The sequence below is a fragment of the Trichosurus vulpecula genome, chromosome 3, assembly GCF_011100635.1.
Source record: "Trichosurus vulpecula isolate mTriVul1 chromosome 3, mTriVul1.pri, whole genome shotgun sequence".
Lineage (NCBI taxonomy): Eukaryota > Metazoa > Chordata > Mammalia > Diprotodontia > Phalangeridae > Trichosurus > Trichosurus vulpecula.
In genome coordinates this window covers 113,004,073-113,028,875 of record NC_050575.1, presented here as the reverse complement: position 1 = coordinate 113,028,875, position 24,803 = coordinate 113,004,073, and the positions used below count along the sequence as shown (strand labels likewise).

Here is a 24,803-nt window from a genome sequence, read left to right as displayed (position 1 = left end):
CGGGGCCGGGTGGTGGGGGTGGTTCGGCTCATTTCCCACAGAATTAACGCAGTGAGGGGAGAGGAAGAGGAGGGGGAGGGGGAGAATAGAGACGGAGGGAGAAAGAGGAGGAGGAATAGAAGGGGGAGGGGAGGATGGGGAAGAAGAAGGTTAGGAAGGGAAGGAGATTATTTTCCCTAAACCATAGGCGGGTAACCGAGGCCCCCGCCAGGCACACGAACCCGGCGCCCTGGGTCCCTCGCCCAGCGCCTGGGGCGCGCGCCCAGCCTTGTCCACCGCCGGCGACCAATAAAGTTGGTTGAAGTCGCAGCGGGAGCCGGTAGCTCGTTGCTAAGGAAGTGGGCCGAGGAGACGGGTTGCTAAGGAAGTGCGCCGCCGCCGTCTCTCCCCATCCGGGGCAGCGGGGAATGGCTGAGCCCAGCGACCGGCAGCCGCCGCTGCCACCGCGGCCGCTTGGTCGGGCCCCAGCCCCGGGCTTCGGCCGCAGGTGAGTCAGTCCCCTGGAGGTCCTCCCTGGCTCCGCAGCCCCGGCCCGCCTTCTTCCTGGGCTGGTGCCTGTGCCGCAGCCCCGAGGAACCTTCCTCTGGGCCGGGAAGCGGGAGGAGGCGCCGAGCATCCATCCCGGAGGAGACCGCCAGGTCCTGGCCGCCCCCGAGGCGGGGAAAAGCCAACCGGGACCGGGACCGGAACCTGCCGGTGATGGGGAACCCTGCCCGCAGCCGGCCCGCTCGCTGAGGCCGGGTGCTTGGAGCCAGAGCTGGCCTGACAGGGAGGGCAGGGCAGGGGGGCCCCGCCGGGGAGGCGGGGAGGGGTGGGGGAGCTGTCCAGGCGGGGATGGATGCCAGAGAGAGAAAGAGGGAGAGAGAGCGTGTGTGTGTGTGTGTGTGTCTGTCTGTCTGTCTACCACATGCCTGGTCATAATGGTAGGATCTGTGGGTCTCTTAGTTGATGTGGGACCTTGGCTTTCCTTAGATGTTCAAGAGAGAAGAAAATGCAGTCACGTGGTGAGAGCCCTGGCTAGAAGAGGGTTTGGCGGGGTTCTAGATTTGATTCTCTTTTCTATCAGCTTTCTGACCTTGGGAGCCTTGGTTTTCCCGTCTACAAAATGGGGGTGACAGTACCAGTCCTCACAGTGTAAACAGTTGCTGTAAGCGCGTATCTAAGTGCAAGGAATTATGGAAAAGAAGATACTGCAGAGGCAGGGGCCAGTATGTGCGATGATATATATTCACTGCAGAGAAGGGTAATGTCTTGTGGCAAGAAGCCAGAGTGGTAACCATCTTGAAATGGTTAGCATTTTAACTGGTTTTTTTTCCCCTTAGGATGAATTTGTGTCTGATATCCCTTAGTATGCCTGAGGGTGAATTAGAGCCAGTAGCACATAGCCCTTCTCTAAAGTATCCTGTGGCATAAACTATGCTTTGTTTGGAATGAGGGGAACTGGGTTTGAAATCTAGCCATAACACACTAACTATATGACATTAGACAAAGTCATTTAACCTTCCAGAGCCTCACTTTCCTCACTTTAAAAATGGAGATAATACTGTGATGATTATGTTACATACTTTACCAAGATATTGTCGGGAAAGCACTTATTAAATCTTTAAAGTGTTATAGAAATAGATATTGTTTCCATCAATACTTGTGTTTAGTGGTCATTGGAAGACTTGGATTATGCATCAAGTTCTCCTATTAATTACCTACATATAAAAATTAAAAGTATTTGCTTCCAAGCTTTCCTTGTAATCATGATGACTGACATTTACATAGCATTTTCAGGTCTGCAAAATATTTTACAGGCACTATCTCATTTGATCTTCACAGCAACTCTGCAAAGTAAGTATTATCCCTATCTTACAGATGAGAAAAGACTCAGGAAAATTAAGTGGCTTTCTCATGGATCATGAGGCTATTAAGTATCAAAGACAGGATTCAAATTCAGGTCTTCTCACTACAAGTCCAGTATTCTTTCCATTATATTGTACTACCTGCTTGGGGAAGGTGCTTCTCTCTGCATTTCTGTTTCCATACTTATAAAATGACAAGTGTGATGGTTTTCCTGAAATCACCTAAAGTGACTACACATTGAGGGAATAATGTCTGTTTAGGTAGCAGCTCATGTGAAAAACAAACACTAGAGTTTTGGATTGACAGCAAGTTCAATGTGAATTGGCAGTGTGATGTGTTAGCCAAAAAACCTAATTTGATCCTGGGCTGTAGTAACAAAAGTATAATCACCAGAGTGAAGGAGGTGGATGCTAGTAACATTGTCTAGTATCAAGCTATCTCTGAAATACAAAGTAAGTTCCTTAGGAGCAGTGACTGCCACTATTCATCTTTGTATTCCTAGTGCCCTATGCAATGTATGGGTCAGAACAAGTGTTTTAATATTTGTTGAATTGAAATATTGTGTTCAGTTCTGGGGACCGCATTTTATAGGAGATAGTGGCAAACTGAGAAAGCCTATAGAAAGATAACCAAGATAATGGAGAGGGGAGGTATCTTAAAATGATGAAATGTGAGATAATGGAGAGGGGAGGTATCTTAAAATGATGAAATGTGAGGAATGTTTAAGAATCTAGAGATAGTGAACTTGGAGAAAGGAAAGCTTAAGTACTTATTACTATCTTCAGTTATATGAAGGGCTATCATGTGAAAGATTAATTAGATTTATTATGTTCATTCTCAGCAGAATTATTATTAGCTGATGGAAATTATAGGAAGGCAGATTTTGGTTTAACATAAAGAAGATCTTCCCAACAATTAGAGCTCTCCAACAGTGGAATGGCCTGCCTTGGGAAATAGAAATTCTCATTGCAGGAGCTATTCAAGAAGAGCGTAATTGACTTCACACTGGAGATGTTTTAGAAAGGATTCATGTTTCAGGTAGGAGTAGAACTAGATGACCTCTCCGGTCCCTTTGGATTCTGGGATTCAATGAAATATTATCCTTTTTAGTTTATAATGAGAAAATTCTGAATTGGACTGAGTGAGAATGGATTAAAGTCTTTTACATGGAGCCTAGGGAGGAAATGCTGGTTCCTACTGTTGAGCACCCTGCAATTCTGTGGAGAGGCAGATACTCTCTGTCTGTTACTGTTGGAGTCACTGCTTTGATCCTGGGTGTTTGGTATCATGAATATTAAAAGGAGAATGCCAGACCTAGGAGAGAGAGAGAAGGGGAAGAGAGATGAATCACTGATGACATTTACAAACAGCCAATCTTTCTCTGCCAAAATGGTTCTATCCTAGTCTTCCCTATGGCATTTCTAAGGTTTCATAGCTTTTGTCTTGGGAATTCCCTGAAAAGTTGGTGTGGTCTGCCAAAATTCCTAGAAGATCCTTTAAGAAAGTCTACTCTTTCCATCCGTAACCTCAAATCATTTTAGCATAGTTCACACATGTAGTTGTATATAGGGTATATATTATGTGGTCAAAGGCCTTTCTCTTTCTTTGATAATTCACTTCAAATGCTGATTTTGAAAAGTGACATTTTAAACAAGTTAATAAAGAACTATTTGGGGTGTGTGTTTGGGAATTCTTTAGCATTAGTGGTGAGGTTGGAGCGGTGGTAGATTCAAGGGAATAGGATATCCATTTTGGGACAGGGCCAACTATTCCTAGTTTGATGCTTTGAAATGTTGATTTCATTAACATGGATATTCCTCCATCCATTGTAGACCCGTGCCTTAATGCAGGGTTTCTTAACCTTGGCCCATAAACTTGTTTTCAAAATATTTTGACAATCAGATTTAAAAATAATTGGTTTTCTTTGTGATCCCTGTATTTTATTTTATGCATCTACAAACATTATTCTTATAAGGGGTCCATAGGCTTCGCCAGACTGCCAAAGAGGTCCAGGACACAAAAATGGTTAAGAACTCCAGCTAGTTGATGGTATTTCATGACTTGCTTTGGCAAAAAAAAAGTTTATCATTTTATGATTAACTTTCTGAGATTGAGTCTTTCAACACTTATGAATGAATAGACACACAGCTTATTGCTTTTCTAGATTAGTAAGACCTTCTAGAACATGTGTTCTGCTGCTGTAGCCTTTGAGAAATTAGGGATAACTTCTTTAACACAGTGAGACACTGGAGGGAGACTTTATTGGAAGAAAATCCTCTTTAACACTGAATTTTGATGGAGCTGGAAGGGATCTTAGAGAGCTAGTACAGCCCTTCTCATTTTATAGATGAGCACAGTGAGACTCAGAGAAGGAAACTACATTGCCAGGGTCACACAGCTAAATAAATCATAGGGCCAAGGATCTAAGCCTTCTGAATGAAAATCTAATGTTCTTTCCTTTGTCAGCTCTTTGAAGAAAGGGACTATATCTTACCTAAATTTGTATCTATACTTCCCCCCAGTGCTTAGCATAGTGTTCTGAACATTGTTCACAGTAAGTCACTGTTGTTTGAGTTTTTGAAAGAATATCCAGGGGTGGGGAACCTGCGGCCTCGAGGACACATGTAGCCTTCTAGGTCCTCACATGTGGCTCGTTGACTGAATCCAAACTTCACAGAACAAATCCTCTTAATAAAAGGATATGTTCTGTAAAACTTGGACTCAATCAAAAGTTCGCACTGAGGAGGCCTCAGGTTCCTCACCCCTGGAATATATCATTTCTCCTTATATGTGTAAGATTATTGTTGTTATTGTTGTTGTTGAGTTGTCTGACTCTTTGTGACCCTGTGGACTATAGCAAGCAGACCCTTCTGTCCCCCACTGTCCCCTGAGATCTGTCCAAACTCATGTTCATTGCTTCTATGACACTATCTATCCATCTCATCCTCTGCAGTCCACTTCTCCTTTTTGCCTTCAATTTTTCCCATCATCAGAGTCTTTTCTAGTGAGTCTTGTCTTCTCATTATGTGGCCAAAATATTTAAGCTTCAGTTTCAGTGTTTGTCCTTTCAGTGAATAGTCTGAGTCAATGTATACTGTAATAAATATCAGATACTATTATGTAGATTACTCATAAATCCTTTTTTTGATTGGGGTGACATTTGTTATCTTAATATTGAAACATCAAAACTACCATAAAGCATCAAAGCCTTATCACTATAAGTGGCTGATTATGGAGTCATAAGCAAATTATTTAGCTTTTTAGTTCCTCAGTTTTTCCCATGTGCCCAGTAGGGTTATTATTGTTGATCTTGACCTATGTGTCATACATTTACAGAATGTTTCCAACTCTTTCATTTAAAAATATCTTATTTTAAAGATAAGCTTTATTGATTTCTTTTGTCTCTACGTTGCAGTCATTTCCCACCCCACCTCACCCTCTCCAGATTGAATTCTCTGTTGTGACAAAGAAAAACAAGCAGAAACATCTACAAAGATCATGGCTGACAATATTCTGGCCTTGTGGTCCCTTATTACCCTTTCTTGAGGGAGGAGGTATGTTTAATTATCTCTTTTCCAGGACCTTCACTGCCAGCCTTTTTATTTTATAGATAAAGAAATTGAAGCTTAGAGAAATTAAGTAACTGTTGAATGGCACACAGCTAGTAGTAAGTAGCAAATCTGAAACTTGAAGTTTTTTGACTCCAGGTCTTGTGATCTTTTCACTCTACCCAGAGTTTTAGGACAGTTAATCAGTTGTATTTGTTTTCATGAACTGCAGACCCCAAAGAGGTGCTACAGTAGAAAGCTCTGCTTTGGCAATTAGTTTTATTCATAGTTCTGTCACTACCTAGGCATGCAACTTGGATACACTTACCTTTTCTGAGCTTCGGTTCCCTCATACGTCATGTATCTGATTATCTCTGAGATCCCTTTTAGCTCTTTAATTCTGTTGCCATGAATTTGAATTCTTTTCAGACATATCATTTGGTGTACCTGGTAGATAGATAGCTTGGTATAGTAGAAACATCATTCATTGTATTTAGAGTCAGAAAACCAGGGTTCAGCTCCTAATTCTGCTACCTAAATGATATTGGGATCTCTGAACCTGTTTCCTCATTGGTGCAATGAGGATGATCAACCTGGCTACCTCACATAGTTGTTGAATTCATGTATTCAAGTGCTTTGTAAACCTTTAAAGACTGTAGAAATGTGAATTATGATGATCATTATTATTAAAAGATCTACAATGTGAATAGGGTGATATTTTCTTCATTAATGACTTCATTCTTTCTTCCCAGACCTTCTTGGGTGGGGCTAATAGAGCATATTTTCTTGGCAGTTAGAATGTGTTCTAATCAGCTTAGCTCATCTCCAGTGCACATCTGCACTGCTGCTTGAAATTTGTTTTTTTTAAGCCTCCCACTCTGATTGCAACACTGTATCTGTCTTTACTTTGTTAGACCAATTTGGAACAAGTTAATGATAGTGCTCTGTATCTAGACATGTGAATGTTGGTTTATTTATTTTAAATGACTCAATGGTATTAGACACTGGGTGAGGGAGCAAGTTGGTGGAAGAGAATTTGGAACTGAAAATAACATTGAATTTAAAAAAAAGAACATTAAAAAACTCAAACCAAAACAAAAAACATGGTTGTGATTTTTGTCTTTCAAATAGAGAGAGGAAAGTCTTTTCTTATGGCATATATAGAATTTGTGTTGAAACACTGACTTTTAAATGACAGAGGTTAAATAGTACAGTGGACAAAGTGAAAGAGGTTTATGGTAGTTGGAGACTCGATAATAATGATAGCTTACATTTAGGTAGAGCTTTAAGGGTGCAGAGAGCTATATATCCCTTATTTCATTTGATTTTCACTTTAGTCCTTTGAGATACTGTAGGTAGCACAGGTATTGTCTTCTTCATTTTGTAGATGGGAAAATTGATGCTCAGATGTTCAGAGCTATCTAGGAAATAGAGGAGACAGAATTGTATCTAAGGATAGTGATGTGGGAATACTAGACAGTAGAATACTAATTTTGATGGACTTCATTTCAGGGATATTTTGCTCCCCTTTGAGGTAAATCCTGAGACAATGAAATGCCAGTTTATCATAATTTTGAGTATGGATGTGTCTATGTACATTACACATGTGTAGATATGTATGTTTCTATGTATATATATGTGTGTGTATTATACATGAAAATTCTATACTATTTTAGAGCTACTAACTAGATTATTGAAATAATGGAATATATTATTCACCAACTAGCTTTGGTGAATAATTTATCTTTAAGAAAATTTGTTTAATTAATACATATTAATAAACATCATGTTTTAAATTACAATGATTCAAATTTTTGTACAATAATTTATAGTTTACAAAGTGCTTTGGGGTGATATAATAAGCAGGAAGGCAGAATTTCAAAAAAGTGTTTAGGTTAATTTGGGGTTTTAGGATTATCCTTATTAGAGAGATATCTTGATATACTAAAGCAGTGTACTAGGAATGAGAAGACATTAATTTTTTAGTTTAGTCTTAACCCTTTTGTTGACAAAACTGGAATTTGGGACAAATCATTTAACATCTTTGGATCTCTTTCTTCTATTACACAAGGGGAATAAACTTGTGTTGCAACAATTCAGCTAGCAGCTTCTGTGGGGGTGTAAGATCCACCAACAACCAGCACCCAGAAAGCTGCCAACACAGGTCCTTTTGATCTGCTTTACTTAAGGAAAGCAACGTTAAGGGGTTAACAATCTTACTTTAATCTAGCATACAAATAACATCCACCTAGTTCAGGGGAAAAAGCCAGCACCCTGAATTACAGACCAAATATAATTTGTAATTATCAACATCTGGGTGTACAGCCGGGGAGCTCATTACATCGGCTGGCCCAGAGTCACATGCCACTCCTGCTATGGCTCAGAGCTCTGAGAGAGAAAGCTAACCTCTGGGCTTATATATCCTGTTCAGGGCCCTCTGGGCCCTGACCTCACCCAGGCTGGGTGTGGAGAAGTTCCTCACCCCCAGTATCACATCAGATACAAATCAATGGCTCCCAATTGTCTCAGTGCTGAGAAATACAAAAACATCCCACTTTATCTGCCACATTCAAAGAAAGGCCAGAATCATTAAAGGTCAACAGCAAAAAGTCCCACCTTAATTACTATTACAATTTGTCTTGTAGAAGATGACCTCGAAAGTCTTTTTTCAAGCTAAAAATTTGTGCTCCGTTTTCTAAGGTCTCTTTCAGCTCTAACATTGTTTTCTAACATTCCGTGTTTTACGCTCCTTTTTAGCTCTGCATTCTATGATTCAGATGATCATTTATTACTCATTATATGTTTGAATTCCAAATGTGCACAGGGTGCTATATAAATATAGACATAGATGCAGCTCTAGACTCAATTGATTTGTAATCAAGTAAAATGGAATGGCATTGGTCAGAGAAGAATTTTTGTTAAGAAGGTAAATATCTGTCTTTCCATTGCCTCTCAGGGCTGATGTGTTGGAAAGAGAAGCATCTGTCATTGCTATATGAATGACTTTCTCAGTGTAGTTGATAAGTACAGGGAGTGAGATCCTGGGCTGACACCAGTTTTGAATCAAAGGTTTTCTCTCGCCTTTCATTTTTTATGAATGTACAGTATTTCAAAAGTAGATACAAAAGAGGGTTTCTTTTTGTTTCCAAATAAATGCTTACATTGTTTGCTTGTTCACTCCATCGAATGAAGTGAGTTATTTGAATTCAGGGCAGGCTTTTAGCTGGTTATATTTTTGTTAATGACCTTTAGAAGTTTCTTTCAAAAGAAAAATCATGCCTTCCCAAGATCTGCTTATTTAAGCTTAAATACTATTGGTTGTATTAGGGACTAAACATTCTATATCCTAAGGGTCCTTCTTGCTCAAATATTCTGTATTCTAAGGGAGTGAGAATCTGGGATGATTCCCTTCTGTAAGATTATTTATTCAACATTCATTCATTTGACACACATTTATCAAGCACCCACTCTTGCCTCTGAGAAGATACAAAGACATGGCTTTTGCCTTTATTGAGTCCCCCCCCACCAAAATAAATCAAGCTTGGTTTAAAACTTGGATAAGATAGTTTTATTACTTGTTCTGTGAGGTCTGCCATTCCTCAGCCTTTTTGGAGTAGCAACCACCAGATTGTTGTTTGCAAGATTTCACAAAACTCATGTTAGAATTTTAGAGATAGAAGAACCTTGGTTACTACTTAAGCCAACCTTTTGATTTTATAGCTGGGGAAACTGAACCAGACATGTGGAGTGATTTGGCCAAGGTCACACTGAATTAATGATCCAGAACTAGAAGACCAGTGTTTTGGGGTTTTTTTTTTCATTATACTACACTGCTCCCTCTCCCAAAAGTTCTCCTATAGCAATCATACACACAGAAATCAAAATGAATTATGGCTTATTTGAGAATTTCTTGGCAAATCTTAAACTCACTAGAAACCCCAGTGTACACAGAAGTAGGACTAGGAATTGTTGTTCAGGTTCAGCAGAAGCATTGCAAACATGAATGAAAAACACAAGATATTTAGGAACAGTTAAAGGATGTCGTGAAATACAATCAAGATGTTAGTGATCCAAGTGGACCTAGAGTAGAAACGAGAGCTCCCCTTGAGAACTTCCTGTGAGGCCTAGGAGGAGCTAACTTGGGCCTTATTAGTAGGTAGTTGCTTTATCTTTATGCCTGAATGTTGCAATGATTTTCAGACTATAGTCTCCAGATGTCTTATAACCTAAGGTTTAAGCCGAATTTCCGAAACTGCAACCTTGATCTCTCACTCACACCACTGGCAAGCAGTTATGTGGGGGAATAATACAAAAGTACATTAAGCTCTGGGTATATGGATGGATCAGTATGCACTTTTCTAGATTTTTCTTTCATGCTGAGCTGTTAGCTATGAACTAGAGAATTTCCTTAATGAAATTTTCACAAAACTTAAATCAAAAGGTTATTCATCTTTCAGAATCAAGTCCATACGTGTTCTATAGTTTTTTTGAGGAAAAGCTATAAGGGACCTAGGCATTTTAACAAATATTTATTAAGTTACCTTTTAATGTGTTTCCCATTTGATAAATGGTCAAAGGATATGAACAGGCAGTTTTCAGAGGAAGAAATCAAGGCTATCAATAATCATATAAAATGCTCTAAATCATTATGATTAAAGAAATTCAAATGAAAACAACTGAGGTACCATCTCACACTCATCAGGTTGGCTAATATGACAGAATAGGAAAAGGACAAATGCTAGAGGGGATATGGGAAAATAGGTACACTAAAGCACTATTGGTGGACTTGTGAACTAGTCCAGCTATTACGGAGAACAATTTAGAATTCTGCCCAGCAAGCTATAAAAACATGCATGTCCTTTAATACCACTATTAGGTCTGTATCCCAAGGAGATCCAAGAAAAAGGAAAAGGACCCATATGTACAAAAATATTTATAGCAGCTCTTTTTGCGGTGGCAGTGAGCTGGAAACTGAGGGAATGCCCATAATATGGGGAATGGCTGAACAAACTATGGTATATAAGTGTGATTGAACACTATTGGGCTGAAAGAAATGGAGGGGTATAAGAAAAACCCAGAAGACTTATATGAATGAATGCAAAGTGAAGTGAGCAGAACTGAGAGAACAATTCACACAGTAGCAGCAATATCGTAGATAATTGTGAAAGACTTACTAACTCTGATCTAGACAATGTTCTACTGTAACTCCAAAGGACTCATGATGTAAAATGCTCTTTGCCTCCAGATAGAGATCTGATGGTTACAGAGTGCAGATTGAAGCATCCCCCCCCCTTCTTTATTTTCCTTGTTTGTTTGTTTTGGAACAGGGATAATGTGGAAACATATTTTGCATGTCTTCATATGTTTCCTTTCCAATGGGTGGGGGAAAGTAGGAGAGGAAGAGAACTTGGAACTGAAAAATTAAAATAAAAACATTTTTAAAAAGTACCTATGAGGTACAAAGTTAGGATACATTATAATTATAATGGGGTCACAGAGTCTAGTCCCCTCATTTTACAGATGAGGAAATTGATGCCCAGGATCACACAGCTCACCTTCTAAGGATCTGAATTAGTCTTCCCCTCTCCAAACTCAGGGCTCTCTATATATTACCTTGTCTAACTGAGCCTACCCTCAAAGAGTTTATAGGCTAATGGAGGCACAGGGGGAAAAGAAATATATGCAAATCATTGTAATACAAATTAGAACATATGTACATAGGAGAGACCTACGGTCCTATGGGAGACCTGAGGAGGGAGATGTCACTTATGGATGATTGTGATAAGGGAAGACTTCATTGATTAGGTGGTGCCTAAACTGGGCCTTGTAAGAAGGGAAGAATTTCAACTGGTAGAAATAGTTTGGTCGGGGGAGGGGAGATCCATTCCTTGGCGTGGCAGACAATATGGAGGTGGGAAGTGTGTGTTATTTGGTTGGATATAATAGTTGGAATATGGAATATATGAAGAGGGATAAGGAGAATTAAATGCTTCCTTTTCCATGAAGCCTTCTATGGTGTTCTCTGGTCAATACTGACCTTCCCCCAGGATCTCACATAGCACTTTGTTTTGAAATCCAAATGCATTTTATTCTACAATGCTATGTATTACAATTATCTGGATTTTTGTCTTGTCATCCTACTAGATTGTAAACTTCATGACAGACACCATATTTTAGAAAACTCTATCTTTTCTGGTGTGTTCTGCACAAAATAGACCTGTAAATATTTGATGAATGAGTAAATAAAAGTTGGAAATATAGTTGCAACTAGATTCTGGAAAGCCTAGAGCCTTACTAAAAAGTTTATATTTTGTTTAGGAAACCATGAAGAACCATTGATGGTTTTTGAGCACAGGAATGACAGTGATCAGCTGCATTAGCAGCAAGTATAAGATATATTTTTAGAAAGGAGAAATTGGGGAGATTAGTTTGAAGGATATTGCCATAGTTCGAGAGTGACCCTAGGGGTGGAGTTTTTACTCTAGTGATGTGAACTTATTTAAAAATTTTAAAGTAAAATTGAATAAATAATTTAAAATTTAATAATAATTTTAATAAAATCTTAATAATTTTGATAATGGTATTTCATTTTAATTATATATTTTTTATGATAATTTATTTTCTTTGTAAGATTTTATGTATTTTGTTTCATCTTTAAAAGCATTATTCTGAGAAGGGACCCATAGGTTTTGCCAGGTTGCCATTGGGGTCTCTGACAAAATAAGAGGTCAAGAACCCCTGATCTAAGGTATTATGTTCAGTTGTAAAACAGAGTTTAATGGCTGAATATGACCGGGTTCAAAATGTTTACTTCTTTCCAACTGATTTTGTCAGCTTACATGCTGAACAGGAATAAGAGTTGGGGCTGGGAAAACATTTCTTTCCTTACATTGACTATATACTCTGAATGTAGGTGTTAGCATCAGAAAGAATGAAGTTCCAGTGGGGAGGTAATTTAGGCTGATCGTGAAAACCTGTGGGGGTTTTTGTTTTGTTTACTTCCTGGCAGTGGTATGAAACCTTTTAAAGATTTAGTACACTGTAATTAGACCTAATAGAAGAAGCAAGAATGTCATAAAGTAAGGGAGAGAGAACATTAGGAACCCTTTTAGAAAACCCCTCCTTTGAGGATAACCAAGAGAAAGTGGTGGTAGGAAGTTGTTGATCTTGAAATAGGTTAGTAGCATAAGACTAATTTAGTCTTACCTAATAATTCTAGTGTACACTGGGACTTTTTTCATGCTTATTAACCAGGTGTTGTGCATCCCAGCATGTCTGTATAACCTGTGCCTGAGGTGTTCCCAGGCTCTGTCCCCTACAGGATCACTGCTAATAATTGTCAGAAAACTTGAGTTTGAGTGTGACCTTTGTCACTTATAACCCATGTAGGATCACAGATCAGCAGCCTAGAGATGGTTGGGGTCATCTAGTCTAACCAACCACACTCTTCCCCTCTCATCTTAGAGAAGAGGAAATTGAGGCCTAGGAAAGTTATGACTTGTCCAAGGTTACACAAAGAATAAACATTGAAAGTGGTATTTGAATCCAGTTTTCTGCCTTTAGACCCTTACCATTGTATTACATTGCCTCCCCCATGGGACCTTGGGTAATTTATTGTACTTCCTTGAGCCTCTGTTTTCTCAGAAGTAAAAAGGAGATGATAATATTTAACATGATATACCTGTCTTTGAGTTGTTGTGAGGAAAGCGCATTGCATACCTTAAATTAGTGCTTATGTAAATTTGAGTTATTCTTAGTGTCTACCTCAAAGTGTTGAAAGGATCACAGGGAATAATAGTTATAAATAAAACTTTTTTGTAACCATAAAATGATATAGGAATATGAGTTACTGATAGTGACATTCTTTTTAAAAAACTTTTTTATTTTACTTTTCAAAAATTAATAAGCTTTAATGTTTTTTTCTTCTTGACTACAGTCTCTCTTTGGAAAAAATAAACAAAATCCTTGTAATAAGCATGCATGGTTGAGCAAAACAGATTCCCATATTGGCTACGTTCAAAAATATGTTTCATTCTGGATCTTGAGTTTATCATCAAGCATCCAGAATTATGGTTGGTCATGGCATTGGTAAGAGATCTTAAGTCTTTCAAAGTTGTTTGACTTTATAAAGTTATATAAATTGTTTTACTGCTTCTGTCACTTCACTCTCAGTTCATACAAGTTTTCTCAGATTTGTCTGAAATCATCTCTTTCATCATTTCTTATATTATTCCAACATATTCATATACCATAATTTGTGCAGCCATTCACCAATTGATAGGCATCCTCTTAGTTTCCATATCTTTGCCACTACAGAAAGAGCTGCTGTAAATATTTTTATACATATGGATCCTTTTCCTCTTTCTTTGATCTCTTTGGAGGATTTAGTCCTGGTAGCATGTATCAAAGGCTATATGTGTATGTATGTATATGTGTATATATGTATGTGTACATATATGCATGTGTATGTATGTATACATACACACAATACACACACAGTTTAAAAACTTTTAGGACATAGTTCCAAATTGCTTTCTGGAATGGCTGGGCCAATTTACATCAACAGTACATTAATGTGTTTCTTTTCCACAGCCCCTCCAACATTTGTAATTTTCCTTTTTTGTCATCTTTGCCCCACTTCCTAACTTTCTTTTACTGTTGAGTGTACCACCATCCTCCTAGTCACCCAGGCTTGAAACATAGCTGTTATCCTTGACTCTTCACTCTTTCTCACACCCACTTCCCCATATCCAATCAGTTGCCAAGTCCTATAAATTCTGGCTTCATAACATCTCTGGTATATATCCCTTTCTCTCTTTTAATACTGCTACCATCCTGGTGCAGGCTGTCATCACCTCATACCAACCTTTTTGGCTGGTCTTCCTGTCTAGTTTCTCCCCATTCTCATCTACTCTACACTCAGCTGTCAAAATGATTCTCCTAAAATGCAGGTCTGACCATGTCACCTCCATTCAATAAATTTCCATGGCTCTCTTTCACCCTCCCCCCCCCCCATTCAATAAACTCCCATGGTTTCTTCTTACCTCCAGGATCAATATAAAATTCTGTTTGCTGTCCAAAGCCCATTGTAACCTGGTTCCCTCCTATCTTTCCAGTCTTCTTATACCCTATATTTCCCCTTTCCCTTAGTGTACTCTTTGATCAGTGACACGAGACTCCTTGTTGTTCTTGCACAAGACATTCCATTTCTCAACTCCTGACATTTCCATTGACTTTTCATCATGCCTGGAATTCTCTCCCTCCTCCTCCCCTCACCTGGTCTCCCTGGTTTCCTTCAAGTTTTGGCTAAAATCTCACTTTCTACAAGAAGCCGTTTTCGATCCCTCTTAATGCTAGTGGCTTCCCTCTGTTACTCGTCTCTAGTTTATCCTGTTGTTTATACATAGTTGTTTGCCTGTTGACTCCACCATTAGACTGAGAATTCCTTGAGTTCCAATATATTTTCCCCTTTTCATTGTATCCTTAGCCAGTATCTGAGTAAGTGCTTAATAAAGTGCTTAATAAATGCTTGTTGACTGACTAATAGGTACGAAGTGGTGCCTTAGAGTTATTTTAATTTTCATTTATTATTAATGATTTGGAGTATTTTTTCATAGGGCCATTGATAGTTTGGATTTCTTCCTTTGAAAACTGTCTGTACATAGCTTTTGACCATTTCTCAACTGGGGAATGGTTCTTATTTTTGTAAATTTTGAATCAATTCTTTACATATCTTGAAAATGAGATCTTTACCAGAGAAACTTGCTACAAAGATTTTTTCCCCCTTGTTAACTGTTTCCCTTCTAATTTTAGCTGCGTTGGTCTTGTTTGTACAAATAAAAATTATTCATTTGTCTTCTGTGATGGAAAGTGCATTCTCATATCTCTTCTATGAGTGAAAGCTTGGTCATACAGGATTGGTTTCTGTTTTTTCATTTTTTTATATTGCTGTTGATAGCTTGAATTTCTTTGAAAATTGCCTGTTCATCATGATTAATATAGAAATATGTTTAATATGATTGTACATGTATAGCCTATATCAGATTGCATGCCATACTGGGGAGGGGGAAGAAGAGGGAGGGGAAAATTTTAGAATTCAAAATCATATAAGAGTGAATGTTGAAAACTTAAAATAAATAAATAAATAAATGTTTTAAAAATTGCCTATTCATGTCCTATGACCATTTATTAAATGGGAATTGGCTATTCTTATAAATTTGAATTAGTTTCTTATATATCTTGGAAATGAAAACTGATCATAATAATTTTCCACTAAAGTCCTCCTCTGATGCCTCTTCGGTGTGAGGCAACACTGATTCTCAGAACTGCTGGTTCTCTGGCTGGTTCTGCCATTTTCCTTAGTGTCTGCTTTGTGCCGAGGACTATTAGGCACCAAGGGAGATATAAAGTTTAGATAAAATATGATTTTTGTCTTCATAGAGCACATGGCCCATTAGAGGTTAAAGATATCAGCCAAGATAACTACATATTCTAACATGATAAGTATATTAGAGAATTTCAGAAACAAAATGCTATGTAAGGTCCCAGGAAGGGAAGTCATTATTGATTAGGGAGGAGCACTTGGAGTGGCCTTTCTCTGTCCTTTTAGTCTTGCCCTTTTCAGGAAGCTGCCATATTCCATTCCTATCCAGCTGGTGCCTCGTTGGCCAGCTCCCAGCTTCTTCTTGTATGTAGCATCAAAGACACCTGAATGAGAGCTAGCCCTCTCCTTACAAAACCTGTGGCACTTGCCTACTTTGGTGCGCTGCTGTGGTATAGAGAAGAGGAAGAACAATTGTTGCTCCTCTTTTCCCTTTCCTCTTCTTACCATGACTTGAAGACCATCACATTCAAGGTTTGGTGAATTATACTCATATCTGTTCTTTTTCCTCTGCTTCTCTCTGTCCCTAGGTGTTACATTTTAGGTCTTGGGCCTTCCTGTAAGGGAGTTAGAATATGCCATAACAGCCTACTTCTTATACATAATCGGGCTGACTGATTCTTTTGTGAACCTCTCTTTATATTTACAGATTGCTGGATTAATAAATAGAAATAGCATAGGACTTGAAAACAGAGTTCTTAGTTTCAAACCTTAGTCTGGCTACTTAATCCCTGTATTACTTTGAGCAAGTAACTTGATCTTTCTGGGCCTTATTTTCCTCATCTGCAAATGAAGGAGTTGGATTAAATGTTCACAAAGGGGTCCTTCCAACTCTAAATACTGTGGTCCTTTGATTGAGTGTATGTGATCTGAGGACCAGCTTTAGTTTGAAAGAGATATACCACTGAAGATATGGTAATGAAGTAATTCAGTTTTGGTCAGAAGATCATGAATGAATGAAAAAGCATTTGTTAAGCATTTACTATATGCTTCTACAGCACTCTACTAAGTGCTGGGAATACAAATAGAAAAATAAACCCACTTCTTGACAGAGGTGATGGACTGATATGCAGAATGAGACACATTTTTGGACATGTCCAATACAGATATTTGTTTTGCTTGACCATACTTATTTATTAGAAAAGTTTTTGACTTTTTTTTTCAATTGTGGATTGTAAATCGTAGAAGGGAGAAAAAATAAATGCTTTATAACTGAAAAAAATACTTAAAAAAAAGAAAGAAAAGAAAAGAAAGTTATTCTTGCTCTTTAGGAATTTATATTCTAATGAGGGTGATAATACATAAACATAGTAGCTTCAAGAAAGACCCCATTGTTCTCAGGGCACAAGAGCAAGACAGATGATAATGCATCTCATTTAATGTGATTTTTACTAAATCATAGACATTTCTGTTGTATTGTGTGACAGTGTCTAGAAATTTTCTTTTTGGGGAGTTCAGTAGTGTTGGCTACTGATGAGGCAGGGGCTCCAGCATCTGCAGAAAAAATTGCCAGACTGAATTTCCACAAGAGTTGCTTCCTGGGATGGTAGCTGTAGGGGTTGGGCTGGAAGTCAGACCAGTGTTGGGGGTGGGGTGCTGCCACTTCTGGGGCTCTTGTGTTTACATGCCCATTGATAGCAGTTGGTCAGTAGTTGGTGTCAGGGAGGAAGATAGTCCCTTTTTGACTGTACTTCCCTCAATCATGGCTATGTGGACTGGGCTGAAAGCAAGGCTAGTAGCCTGGGAGGCACTGTTATTACCAAGGCTTTTGGGTTCAGGGGCCTGAGCTATCTCCATCTGAGTCTGAGGTGATGATAGTAGTTTGATTTGTCTGGCATGTGCTACCTTTCTTCTCACTCTCGGATTCCTTGTTGCTTCCAAGATCATCACCGGGTGGAGGGATTATAATATACACTGGTGTAAAGGGAGAATTGTCATGGATATAATCACAGATTATATATGAGCATAATAATATTATTAATACTTCAAGGTTTTCATCAGTGTGGAGATTCTTTCCACCAATGCAGGCTGTAAACCTCTATGACTTAGATATGCCATAAACCAAGAAACTTCTCTTTTTCTCCTCCTCATCACCACTGACATATACTGCCTTTTAGCTTTGCAAAAGACTTTATACCTTATCTCAAACTCTTTCTAGTTTGGTAGAATCTATTAGAGCTTGTGCTCTGATGACATAACCTTTGAGAATCCAAACGCTTCCCTGCCTCAGTAGACATGAGAAGGAATTTAATGAAGGGTTAATGATGAGGTTAAATAGGATATCCAGTAGACTATTTCCTTTGTGTTTCAGTATTTGGAGAGCTTTAAAAGTCTGTCTGGTAGCTCCTGGCTTCAGTAGAGATGACTGGATGTCAAGATCAGCTTATTAAAAGCTGAATAAAACTTTGGACAGATAAGTCTTTCTCAAGGTGCTTGATTATGTAGAAGGGCTACCATGTTGACTGCTGTTTCTTCTTTTCCTCTCTCTGGCTCATTTGTTTCCATGATGTAATCTTTGACCTCACAGCAGGCTCAGAGGGCTGACTTGGAAGCATTAGGTCTATGATGACTGTGTTCATGCAGTTTTTCTAAAATGAAAAGGTACAAATGGATAAGGACATTTTTTTTTAAATTTACGTAGTTTTAGGGACCGTGCACCATGAAATGGAAATGAAACTTGGTAATCAAAGAGGACATTTTAAGAGTCTGGATTGTTTATTTCCAAGTGCACATTCTAAAATAATGTCAAATAATGAATGAGCAGAAGTAGAGAGGCTGCTTATTAGTTGTGTGTCTTGGGCAGGTTATCTCATTGCTCTGGGCCTTGGTTTCCTTATCTCTAACATGAAGGGGCTGGACTGTATGGGAGCCTCTTGGCTCCCAAATTCCATGATAAGAATTGTGTTTTGAGCCACTTCTTGATACTGAGTATTACATGAATATGTCAGATTACATAACCCCACATTCCAGAGGCTGCCTGGAAGGGATATAGGACTGGGAATCACAAATTTTGGTTCTGTCCCTTATCACTAGCTCAGTACCTTTGGGCAAGTCATTCATCTCCCTAAGTCTTTGTATCCTCATCTGCATAATAATCCACACATTTTTTACCTCATAGGGTTTTTATGATGAAAATGTTTTGCACAACTATTTTGAGTTAGTCAATAAACATTTACTAAATGCCTACTACATAACAGGTACTGTGCTAAGGTAATTTCACAGGGAAGGAACTAGCAGCAAGGGGGACTGGGAAAGGCCTCTTACAGAAGGTGAGATTTGAGTTCAATTTTGAAGGAAGCCAGGGAAGCAAGGAAACAGGAGAGGCAGAGCTCATGGTACAAGGGCTATTTTGGGATGATGGTTCACTTATAAGAGAGACCTTGGGACCAGTCTGCCCAGCTTGGGAAATTCACATGATTGTTGTTTCAGTTTTATTTGTTGCAGTGGGGGAAGCTTTCATCTTTTTCCTTGATCTCCCTGTGTTGCACAGATTTTTATTAAAGGCATATGTCCAAGCACACTGTAATCAATTAACAAAAAAAAAAAAAAAAAAAGGAAGGAATCCAAGAAAGCAAGGAAGCAGTCAATAAGGAAAAGCATTCTAGGCATGAAAGACAGCCAATAAAAATGCTCAGAGTTCAGAGATGGAATGCCATGTGAGGAATAACAAGAAGGCCTGTGTTGCTGGAGCATAGAGTCCAAAGAAGTTAGTAAAAGGTAAAAAGAGTGGAAAGGTAGGAAGGGACCATGCTGTGAAGGACTTTAAAAGTCTAACAGAGGATTTGATATTTGTCTGTAGGTGATGGGGAGTCAGCAAGGTTGTCCAGTAAGGCAATGACATGGTCAGACCTATGCTTTAAAGATCATTTTGTCAGTTTAGTGGAAAATGGTCCAGAGTCAGAAGAGACTTGAGGTTGGGAGACCAGCAGTCTATTGCAACAGCCCAGGTATTAGGTGTAGAGTGCCTGTAGTAGGGTGATGTGAAGGTGGGAATCAACAAGATTTGGCAACAGATAACATATGTGGGGTGAGTTTGAGTGAGGAATCAAGGATGACACCTTAACAACAATGGGAAGATTGGGAAGACAGGAGAGTTTGAGGGAAAAGATAAGGAGTTCTCTTTTGGACAAGTTTAGTATGAGACATCTGTGTAATATCCAGTTTGAGATATCCAATAGACAGTTGCTTATGTGAGACTGGGAATCAGAAGAGAGGGTAGAGCTGAATAAATAGGTCTAGGAATCATAGAGATGACAGTTAGACTCATAGAAGATGATGAAATCACCAAGTGATATAGTATAGAGGGAGAGGGCCTAGGATGGAGTCTTGGGGGACACCTACAGTTAGTAGGCATGACCTGGAAGAAGATTCAGCAAAGGAAACTGAGAAGGAATGGCCAGACAGGTAGGAGGACAGCCAGGAGAGAACAGTGTTATGAAAACTTAGACAGGAGAGACAATTCAGAAGAGGGTAATCAACAGTGTCAAAGGCTGCAGAGAGGACAAGCAGGATGAGGACTGAGAAAAAACCCAATAACTTTGGCAATAAGAAATCATTGCTAACTTTTGAGAGAATGGTTTCAGTTGAATGATATAAGGTCTAAAGCCAGATCACAGAGGTGTCAGAAGAGAGTGAAAGAAGTGGAAGCACCAATTGTAGATGTTTGGGGTTTTTTTGAGGAGTTTATACACGAAATAAAGAGAGATATATAGGGCGATAGCTAATAGGGATGGTTGGATCAAGTGAGAGATTTTTAAGGATAGAGAAGGGTACAGGGGTGTGTGTGTGTATATAACAGGGAAGCAGCTGGTAGACAAGGAGATTTAAGACTAGTGAGAGTGGGATTGATAGAAGGATTAATCTTAAAAAAATTAATCTGTTGGAGAGTAAGTGGTGGGATGAGGTCAAGGGTATATGTGGAGGGGTTTGTCTTGGCAGGCAGAAGGGCTACCTTGTTATATGAGACAGGAGCAAAGAAGATGGTGTTAGAAGATATCTTAGGGATATGAGATGAGAAGGAGGGGAGAAGAGAGAGTTCTTGGTAAATAGCCTAAATTTTTTGGTTAAATGTGAAACAAAGTTCTCAGCTAAAAGGGTGCAGGGAGAGGGGGTGCTATGGGAAGTTTGAAGAGGGATAAAAAAGTTTGGTGATTAGGAGCATGTAAAAGGATTGCCTTACTACATTGAGGACCCAGTTGAGATTAAGTAAGATTTATTTGTAGTATATTCAAGTAATATGGTTTCATCATTTTCCCCAACTTTGTGAAGCAGTTCATGAATAGGAGTGAGAGCAAGAGATATGGTGGGAGGAATAATCCAGGGTTGGGGCTTGGCAAGGCTATAATCATGCAAAGCAAATTCTGCATTAGCCTTATCCAAAAAAAAAAAATAAAAAAGGAAAAAGAAAAGAACACATACTTTTCTTTGCACTCTGAATCCATCACTTCATCATGAATCCTTTGGAACTATGACTGGTCATTGTGTTGATCAGAGTTCCTAAGTTTCAGAGTTGATTGTCCTTATAATATTGTTGTTATTGTATAAATTGTTCTTTTGGCTCTATTCACTTCACTCTGCATCAATTCATACAAGTCTTCTCAGGTTTCTTTGATACTACCCCCTTCATAGTTTCTTATAGCACAATAGCATTCCATCATAGTAATATGCCATAACTTGTTCAGCCATTCCCTAGTTGTTGGGCATCTTAGTTTCCAATTCTTTGCTACCACAAGAGAGCTTGTTAGAAATATTTTTGTACATATGGAGTCCTTTTCCTTTGATCTCTTTGGGGTTTAGACCTAGTAGTGGCATCAGTAGGTCAACGGGCATGCACAATATATGGCTTTTTGGGTATTGTTCCATATTGCTTTCCAGAATGGGTGGATCAGTTCACAGCTTCACCAGCAGTAAGCATCACGTTTTACCTGATGCTTTTCCTAATTTCCCCAACTGCTGAGGCCCTCTCTCCCAAAGTACATTGTACTTAATTCCTTTATGCTTATTTTTATTGATTATATTTATTCAGTATATGATTTATATACATGTCTTTCATATTAGAATATAAATTCATTGGGAGTAGGGATTGTTTCAGTAAATCTATTTGTGTCTCCAGCACCTTGTATTGTCCTTGTCACATGGTAAACATTTAATAAATACTTATTGATTGATTGAGTACAGTGTAGTTGAAAGTGAATTGTACTTGGAGTGAGGAGACCTGGTTTTGAATTTCAGCTCTAACACTTAACTAGCTATACGAATATGAGTAAATTTCTTATCCTTTCTAGGTCTCAGTTTCCTCATCTTTTATATTACCTACTCACAGGATTATGAGGAAAGTGCTTTGCAAACTTTAAAATAAATATCCCTAATATTTCTCTTTGAAGATAGTTAAGAGCCTGGGAATGAAAACATGTAGAGGTCTAAAGATACTAAATTTAATTTACAGTAAATTCGTGAAGTGAAAAGTTGTCAGGTTTGTGACATGCAATAACCTACTGAAACTGCAACTTAAGAACTGCTTTCTTTTTTTCCCTAGGATTTTAACATCCTGAGCTATATTGGATCAGCAGTCATTAAAATTCATCCCACACTGACCTGTCACCATGTCTAAGTTGAAGAGCTCAGAGTCGGTCAGGGTGGTGGTACGATGTCGTCCTATGAATGGCAAAGAAAAGGCTGCTTCGTATGATAAAGTTGTTGATGTGGATGTGAAGCTAGGGCAGGTGTCAGTCAAGAATCCCAGGGGAACAACCCATGAGATGCCCAAGACTTTTACCTTTGATGCTGTCTATGACTGGAATTCCAAGCAGTTTGAGCTTTATGATGAGACTTTCAGACCTCTTGTAGACTCTGTCCTCCAAGGGTTCAATGGAACCATCTTTGCTTATGGGCAGACAGGGACTGGGAAAACCTACACGATGGAAGGGGTTCATGGTGACCCTGAGAAAAGAGGTGTCATCCCTAACTCCTTTGATCATATCTTTACCCACATTTCTAGATCCCAGAATCAGCAGTACCTTGTCAGGGCCTCATACCTAGAAATATACCAAGAAGAAATCCGAGATCTGCTGTCAAAGGATCAGACAAAAAGGCTTGAACTAAAAGAGAGGCCAGACACTGGTGTCTATGTGAAGGATCTGTCTTCCTTTGTTACAAAGAGTGTCAAGGAAATAGAACATGTCATGAATGTAGGAAATCAGAACCGTTCAGTTGGTGCTACCAACATGAATGAACACAGTTCTCGGTCGCATGCCATCTTTGTTATCACTATTGAGTGCAGTGAAGTAGGGCTTGATGGAGAAAATCATATCCGTGTGGGGAAACTGAATCTAGTAGATCTTGCAGGCAGTGAACGTCAAGCCAAGACAGGAGCTCAGGGGGAAAGGTTGAAGGAAGCCACCAAGATTAATCTGTCCCTTTCAGCTTTGGGTAATGTCATATCTGCTCTTGTAGATGGCAAAAGCACTCACATTCCATATCGGGACTCAAAACTTACAAGGCTCTTACAAGACTCTTTAGGTGGCAATGCTAAAACTGTGATGGTAGCCAATGTTGGGCCTGCCTCTTATAATGTAGAAGAAACCCTCACCACACTGAGATATGCCAACCGTGCCAAAAATATTAAGAATAAGCCAAGAGTTAATGAGGATCCTAAAGATGCCCTCCTTCGAGAATTTCAAGAAGAGATTGCTCGGCTTAAGGCCCAGCTAGAAAAACGTTCCATTGGCAAAAGAAAAAAGAGGGAAAAACGCCAGGAGGGGGTTGGAGGCAGAGAAGAAGAAGAGGAAGAGGAAGAGGGAGAAGGTGAAGAAGGTGAGGATGAAGGTGAGGATAAGGATGCCTACTGGAGGGAGCAGCAAGAGAAACTGGAGATTGAAAAGAAGGCCATTGTAGAGGATCACACCTTGGTAGCTGAAGACAAGATGAGATTATTAAAGGAGAAGGAGAAAAAGATGGAGGATCTGAGGAGGGAGAAAGATGCTGCAGAAATGCTGGGTGCCAAGATCAAGGTCCGGTACTGTCCCAAAGGACTTTTTCCATAGCTCTCTCTGTTTGGTTTAGGCAAATATAGTTTGAATACGTCCTGCTCTGGTCCCCCCAAAAGAGGCAGAAGTGGCAGACAATAACATTATCTTAGAAGATTTTAGGAAAGGATGTGGATCAGAGGTTTAAAAACAAATTTGCTTTAGGAAAGAGGTACATGGCCTTGATTAAGGATGTAGATTCAGAAGACAGTGCATATATATGTATGGAAAGAGACCTGGGTTCTAGTCCTGGCTTTGTCACTAATTTATTTGTGTGACCTTAGGTAAGTCACTTAACCAATCAATGCCTCCATTTCCTCACCTAGAAATAAAATAAGGTTAGACTAGGTGGTCTTTAAAGGTCCCTGTCTGGCTCTAAACTTTTGTGATTTTAAATATAACATGAAAACCTGAATTTATAAAACAGCTAAATTGTGGGAGGGAAGATTATTGGCTTTATGAAGGAATTCTCCAAAGGATGTCTTTAAATAATATTCTCAGCATTTGAAATCTGATTTCATTTTAATAATTTTGGTTTCCACACAATTTTTCAGTAACACATCTCTTATCCAGAGCAAGGAGGACTTGTGATGACTTGTGATTGATGGTTCTTATAGGTTCGATGATTTACAACTGTAGGCAGATGGTGTGAGAGCTCTAAGCTGTTGTACACACAACACATGCCTCTCTTAATTCTAGGTCACTGCCAGATTGATCCTGTATTTAGTGAACAGAGTGTGAAAGCCTCTCCCTTACCCTGCTGAGGTCACAATGATGGGACAAATTTCTAAAATGAAGACTGAAGAAAAACATTGGCTTGCAAAAAAAAAAAAGGAAAGAAAGAAAAAACATTGACTCTAAAGCTTAAGATGCTAGGGAATATTTCACCAAAGAGTTAAATAATTGGCTATAATTAAAGTATTCATCTGGTACAATGTATGAATCATTCTTGGCTTTTGAGGCCTTCTCACTGCTTATAGGTAGGCAGTGATTCAGGGACAC

General features: G+C 39.0%; 1 protein-coding gene across 1 annotated transcript in view; it reads left to right on the top strand.

The window, feature by feature from the left end:
• Positions 1 to 329: 329 nt before the first annotated feature.
• The window catches only part of KIF3B (kinesin family member 3B), a 37,369-nt gene continuing 12,895 nt past the window's right edge, over positions 330 to 24,803 (top strand). Inside the window, exons 1-2 of the mRNA XM_036750503.1 lie at positions 330 to 487; positions 22,313 to 23,786. Coding sequence (XP_036606398.1) covers positions 22,380 to 23,786 — 1,407 coding nt within the window. The 5' untranslated portion in view covers positions 330 to 487; positions 22,313 to 22,379. The remainder of the gene's footprint in view (positions 488 to 22,312; positions 23,787 to 24,803) is intronic.